The sequence below is a fragment of the Molothrus ater genome, chromosome 5, assembly GCF_012460135.2.
Source record: "Molothrus ater isolate BHLD 08-10-18 breed brown headed cowbird chromosome 5, BPBGC_Mater_1.1, whole genome shotgun sequence".
In the NCBI taxonomy this organism is placed as follows: Eukaryota; Metazoa; Chordata; class Aves; order Passeriformes; family Icteridae; genus Molothrus; species Molothrus ater.
In genome coordinates this window covers 12,525,231-12,532,207 of record NC_050482.2, presented here as the reverse complement: position 1 = coordinate 12,532,207, position 6,977 = coordinate 12,525,231, and the positions used below count along the sequence as shown (strand labels likewise).

The following is a 6,977-nucleotide window of genomic DNA, read 5'->3' as shown; positions in this document are numbered from 1 at the left end:
AACATGGGAAGCTTATTCTTAATGCATGTTGGATACTGGACTGCTTTGTGTCTGACATTTTTACTGACATGGTTCTCATTTTGGACTCCATGGTCTAAAAAGGCTTCATGGATTTCCCTAAGTGCATATAAAACTATAGACAAAAGTACATTCATATAATTTCCATAGTCAGTTTCAAGGCTTCTGCTGAAAGAGATGAGCTCTCTGGTCTCTGTGTGTGGGGTGCTGCCAACACCTCAAGGACTGATCCCCACACAGACTCCCAGTTCACACTGCTCTCTCTCTGCAGGGGACTGACTGGTGACATGAGACACTGCTGTATTTCTGTGCAGTAGTTTGGTTTGGGGCAGTGTTTTGACAGTGTTTCTCAAGACTGTATCACTTCATATATATTTCACTCTTTTCAATTAGTATCAGAAAAAAATTCTGATTCTGTATTTTACACAAGCTATACTTCTTCTATTTATCCCCTTTTTTTAAAGACACTCTTTATTCTGAAGCAGTTTTGATGTTTCTCATCTTGTCTGTCTCATTCAGGAGCATCTGCCTGGGATATGTGCACCTGCAGCCAGAGATTTAATTAAAGTAAAAACAGGTTGTAAGGAAGACACCCTGAAATTTAGTTTTAATGCTTTGGAATGTGTGCTCACCATAGGTATGGTGGAACCCTTTAATGTATCTGTGTGATTGGTGACAAAACAAGTGACAGGGACAACACCCCTCCCTCTAAAGCCCATACAGCAGCACGACTGCAGGAGCTGAAACAGAGCTGGCTTCTGAATTTCATGCACCCTGCAATTTCCTCTGCTGACAAATGGGTATGAGATAGCAGCAGCAAACCTCCAAACATTAGTCACACTGCTTTCCAACAAGCAACAATTACATGTAATAGGTACTCTGTCATCTCGCTCCAGATGAATTTGGTAAAGAATTCACTCATAAAAACTTGGCTTATGCTTACAAGCTCAATATGCTACTTCGGAAAGCACAGGAAACAACTTCAGCCTGACCTGAGTTTAGTAGCATATTGTCAGCTGTTAAAGTTTGCTGCACATTTATAAGTTTATTTGTCAGTTCTAAATCAAGTGTTGGGCTATGAGTTCTTTCACCAGTTTTATCTTTGTATCTCTTTTCATATTGCTGGGTTGAATTTTAAATTCAATGCATTTTTAAGACATCCAAGCATGTCCAGTACGAAGGTCAGAAATATGAACTGCCTTAATTATTAACATCGATGTAAGTGCACATATCAAGATATTCATCTATTTATACAGCTATCCAGCCCTATTAGCCTAACAGGTCTTGCTAAGTCTGCTGCCTGGAGAGAAGCTATGTACTCTTTCACAGAGGTTTGGTCAAGCTCCTTGAACCAAAACCAAGGACTTACTCTAGTTAAAGAACAAAGAAACAATGCTCTTCTGTTACTCAAAGCCTCTAAAAGCAAGAGGTGAAAATATGATTGTGACTTATCTGAAGTTCGAGTGAGTTAATATACTGTTAACTTGGGATCAATACTGGCATAGAAGTAAGATGAACTTGGTTGTAAAGCCTGTGAAGTTGAGACAGTGCCATGAGGTACCTCAAATTCTCACTCTGGAGTCACCAGAATCCAGTTTCCATTAGGGACTGGTATGCAGGGATACCAATGGCCTTGTGTGCATATTGTGGCACCTCTAACATCAGCTGAGACAAAACCACTGATTTGGACTAAGGTGGATGGGTCACCTTCCCTTAACCTGGAAAAGAGGTGTTCATTAAAATGCACAGGTTTTTCTCACCCACTGATAGAAATAAACATTTCTGAGGGGAGCTGAAGAGGACCTTCACACTCCTAGGCCCAGTCTAGTTTACCAGCCTATGTACACATGGGTAGATTTGTACCTTGATTTCAGTCCGGGATTGGATGTGAGTTGACAATTCCTTAGACACCACACGTGCCGTTTCCCCCAGCAGGCCCAGAAATATAGTTTGAGGATACACTCTTACAGTAGTGGAACTTGAAACATCTGAGGAACAGGCAGAGTTGTCTGGATACAGGAAATCTGTTCTTTGCTGCTGTTCAGATGAACACTGAACTGCATTCAACCTGGTTTACAATTTCAAAAGAAACAAAGGAGGAGATAGCCCAAGTGCTAGGAGCTAACTCTGAGCCTCATCAGTGGCAGCTCAAACGAAAATGCTTTGTGGAGCAAAAAAATCGAAACTTAAAACCTTGTTTGCCTGCTGATACATCGTTTACAGGACTTCTCAGAGCAATTTCATCTGGCTGCCATCTGCCAGGTTCGGTTTAATGTGGCAGCGACTCTGATCTCCCCCCGGCAACCAGGAGACCTGAGGTGTGACTGACCTGGGCAGGAGCCCGGCAATGCGAACACTCCAAAGAAATTCCATGCACTTCCACGACGCTTCCTGCTGGCACCAGAACCTGGGGGAATTTCAGTCTGCTCCTGAACCGCGGCTCTGGCAGCTTTAGTGGCCAAAGGTACGAGGGGGGGTGGGGGGGCTCCTGTTTGAGACACTGAGCTCAAACCCCTTGCCTGAGGCGCGGCGGTCAGTGATCCCCTGGTGACAGACGCCCGACCGTCCCGGCGGGCTGGCACCGGCACTCGCACAGCCGCCGGGCTCGGCAGCCTCTGCCTTCCTCCCCTCAGGCCCTCCGGAGCTTCCCAGCTTCACCTGAGTCCCTCCAAGCATGCGGGAGAGCGTGGACAACTCGGGTTCAGGGAGCACCGAACGAACAATCCCCCGGCCCCGGACCATCCCGAGGAACAGGTTCATCGCCTCCCGGGATGTACATCCACCGGGAACGGCGCTAGTCCAGACCTTCCTTATTCCCAAACAAGCGCCCTTCCCAGGAACAGCCCGCGGGCTGCGGGGCCGCGAGGATCCCATCAGCCGCTCCCAGAGCAGAGAAGCCCCAAACCTGAGGCGTAAACAAAACCCCCGGGATGCGCCAGGGTCCGAACCTTCCTTACTCCCAAGCAAACGCCTTCCTCAGGCGCGCCGCCTCTCCTGCCCAGTCCCCGCCGCGCTCCCCTCACGCCGCCCCCGCGCGCCCTGCGCACTCAGCCGAGCCACCGCCCCCAATCCCCTGAGAGCCCGCCCCCTCTTCCCGCCCTGCGATTGGCCCCTCTCGCTGTCTGTCCGGCACCACCCCGGCCCATTGGGCGAGGCCGTGGCACTGCCCCGCCCCCGGCGCTATCGGTTGGGGCGAACCGAGAGTAAATAGACGCCGGAGCCCAAGATGGCGGAGCCGCCCAGTCCGGGTCGTGGCGCGGCGCTCCCCGAGCAGGAGCTGCTCGGCGCCAGGACGGCCCCGGACGCGAAGGGCTCCCGCGGATCCCAGCCGGTCGCCAAGAAGGTGAAGGGAGCCGAGGAGCGGAGCCTGAAGGGCGCTAAGCGCGTCAACGGTGAAGGGGGCGGCGGTGGCGGGAGCGCCAAGCAGCCGCTGCCCGCGGTCGTGCCCAGCTACAGCGGCCCCGGGCCGTGGGGCTTCGCCACGCTGCCCTCGGGCCCCTCGGCGGGCGCGGGGGGCTTTGCGTTCCCTTCCCCGCTGTCCCGGAAGCTGCTGCCGCCCGCGGTGCTGCTGCCGCCGTCCGCCTCCCCTTCCTCGTCCCACCCGCAGCACCAGCACCGCCACCACCGGCACCGCCTGGCGCTGGCGGCCGAGGCGGGAGGCGGCGGCAGCGCCAAGCCCAAGAGACCCAAGGAGAAGCGGGACAAGGAGAGGAGGAAGCACGGGGCGCTGCCCGTTGTGGCGGCGGCGGGAGATGGCGGCGGGGCCCTGAGCCGGGATGAGAACGGGGAGGTGAAGCTGCTGTTCCCGAAAGGTGAGCGGCGGGGCAGCGGGCGGCGGGAAGGGAGGGCTGGAAGGGGCAGCGGGCGCGGGGGCCTCGCTGGAGCTGCCCGGCGGCAGCGGGAGGCGGCTGCGGCCCGGCCCGGGGGCTGCGGGCAGCGCCGGACCCCGTCACACGTCGCTGGCCCTGTGGGCTCGTGGGGAAGGCAGCGGCGGGCTCAGTCCGCCGTCAATCCTGTCAGAAAAGGGGGTGTGGAATTAGCGATGGCGTCAGCCAGAAGCTGCCAGAGGCCTTAGGTTTTCTTACCTATTAGGGAAATGAGGATGCCGAGTAATTTATTAGAAATATGCGAACAAAACTGAATTGGGGAAAAACCGAGAACGTGTTGCAAAGAATCGCCGCAATTTAAAAATTAAATCGTAAATGATCTCATTTCTTAGGCTGTTAATTTTTACAGGCTAAGTCATTGAGTACTAGTTAAAATGCAGTTAAAATTTAGATACTTAGACTTTTGAAATCTCATGTAGTTGCTGCTCCAGGCTTTCTTTATTTTTTGAAGATCACATCTCCCAAGGAATGCTCGAGGTCTTCAGGATAAGGGGAGGATTGCTGGGTTAGTTCATTAGTGGTGCTGGACAAAAATGGCCATAGGAGGTAGGACGAGATGTCAGGCAAGAGTCTTGCTTGGATTCCTGCGGTGATCCACAGTAAATCTTGGGAACTAAAAGACAATACATGAGTATATGATGACAGTACAAGAATACTTGCTTTTATTTCTAGTGTGGCCTTTCCCAGTCTCCAGTGACCTTAAACCAGATGTTGATGCTTTTACATTTACATTCCTTATTGAAATATGAGGAATTTGAAATGTACACTCCATTACCTAGTTTAATCAAGTTTCTTTTATTTTAAAGGAACGATAAATTACAGCTGTTGTGTAAATTTAAGTTACTTTGATTGTGGCCTCTACCTGTAATTACAGGATCAGTCAAGCTTGTAGAGAAATATCAATATGCCTTTTTGTCTACTGATTAGGTTGCCTGGGCTACCTTACTTCATTTTTTCACTAATTTCCATGAGTATCTTAGTCTGTGATTCACTTACCTTTGAGAGGTTTTTTTTTAGTTTACTTGGATCTTGATTGGTGGTGTCCAAATGGGTTTTAAGTATGTAATTTCAGTGCTTTCAAGTGTTCCATTTTAGGGCTTCTCCCCCCTTTGTTCCTGTCCAAAAGGTGCCTGGGGAAAAGCATTTAGAAATGATGCTCATTACCTGTTTGGTGTTGGTGAAATCATTCAAGGATAGCTGCTAATAAACTCATCCAAATCCTTGCTGCAAAGCTGTGTAATTAATAACCATATTTGCTCTGATTGCTGTAGTGTCCTACCAGTGTTAAAGAGTCATGTTAGTAAACCTTGGAACCATATTGCAATAACAAGATGAAATATTCTTTCACATTGCTTAAAGAAATTGACACTGATAGTGGTAACTGAATAATTTATGTGATTTGTCTTTAAAGAGATTCTGCGCCTTGTATCTGGAAAAGATACTTTTCTCAGAGCTTAAGCTTATATATTCACAGGCACAAATTCTTTTAAATTCTTTTTTTTTTTAGTTGCTGAGTGCTCAGAACAGATATTTTTACCTTACATTTATTACTCGAAAACTTATCTACATGCAACAAATAAATTTTCAAAGGCAAATGATACCTGTTTGGTATCTGAGTCTGCAGATTTCCATTTAGAGGAAGTAGTTTCTAAACCTAAAATTTTGTGGCATATTTTCCTCTATAAAAGAAGAACTTTCTTTTAATTAAACTATATATTTTTTCAGAGAAGGCTGAGAAAGTGAAGGATGCACTGACTCTTCTGCTGAGAGCTGCCAGCCTTTCAAAAGTGATTCAGTATTTGACTGTAGATTAAAGAACAGGTTTGTGCTGTTAATCCTGTGAATAATTTACTTTGCAGAGAGGAAAGGGAAGAATGCAGTTATGATGCAGGGAGAAAAGAATGGCTGGGGGGCAGGCACATAGAATCCTAAGTACAGAGAAAAGCTAAGAATGACATTAAGGTGGGTGGGTGGAATAGTCAGGACTTGTGCATTGGGAGTGCTGAAGCTACAGACTGGAAAAAGATACCAGAGGGGACTCTACCTGCAGCATATAATGAGTGAATGTGGAATGAATTTGAAATACTGACAGGAAAAGAAAATAGCAGGCAGAAGCAGTGTGGAGGTGATTCTGGTCTTGTTTTGGGGTTTATACTTAAGATTATACTTAGGTGCTGTACAAAAGGCCAGGAAGGTAGGATAGAAGGAGAATGAAAATTTTAGGCAGCCTACAGGGTGGAATTGAACAGCATGGGTAAATTTAGATGATTTTGGGTAATTATGGAAAACTGAAAGGCTTGCACATACAGGATGTATGAGGGGCAGGGAATAAAATAGAAATAGGAATAAAATATTCTCCTTCAGGTGTGGCGAGCTGAGTTTGTAGAGCTGTCATCAGTGCATTTTAAAAATCGGCCTCATGCAGGCAAGTGCAGTCTCTTGTTCCTGGAGTCTGCAGTTAGGCAGCCTTTCTGCTTTTGGTGCAGTGGAGAAGGAGCAGCAACGTGGAGTTGATGGTATTGATTGTTTTTCTCTGCTAGCATTCATAACTGATACACGTGCCAGGGTTGCACCTGCCAGCAGGAAAGCTGTGCCAATGGAGAGACTAGAGGTATAGAGGCAGGAATACTAAGAGATAAGCAAGTGAAATGAGAGTTCTTGGTTGGGTGAGAGTTCTTGGTTGTTTTGAGGCTCTGAAAATGGAAAAAGTCCATTCTCCTGTTTGCAGCCATAAATGGAGAAGTGTTGCAGGTGGGTACATGGGATGGAGTGGAATTCCCAGTCATTCCAGTACCTATAAATGAGGAGGAGTTGTGTTTCTGGTCAGTGAGCTGTGTGCTCTGCTGCATGGAGCTTCTGTGTGTGAGGAGAAAAAGCTTTACCTTTGTCAGAGAGACTGAGGGCCTGCACAGATTTCAGTATAGAGAAAAGGAGAAGCAAAGCTAGAGGAATCAGGAGGAGAATGGCAAAATTTGTCTCATGAGACTCTTTGGACTGTGGTATAGACAAAATAATACAGGGAATGAGGGTGTGCAGTGATGTGGAGTGAATGAATGTGAGATCTGGCCTTGA

General features: G+C 47.9%; 1 protein-coding gene across 1 annotated transcript in view; it reads left to right on the top strand.

Moving 5' to 3' along the window:
* Nucleotides 1-3,244: 3,244 nt before the first annotated feature.
* Nucleotides 3,245-6,977, top strand: part of RSBN1L (round spermatid basic protein 1 like) — a 47,168-nt gene continuing 43,435 nt past the window's right edge. The window contains exon 1 of the mRNA XM_036400314.2: nucleotides 3,245-3,830. Within this exon, the coding sequence (XP_036256207.1) occupies nucleotides 3,245-3,830 (586 nt within the window). The remainder of the gene's footprint in view (nucleotides 3,831-6,977) is intronic.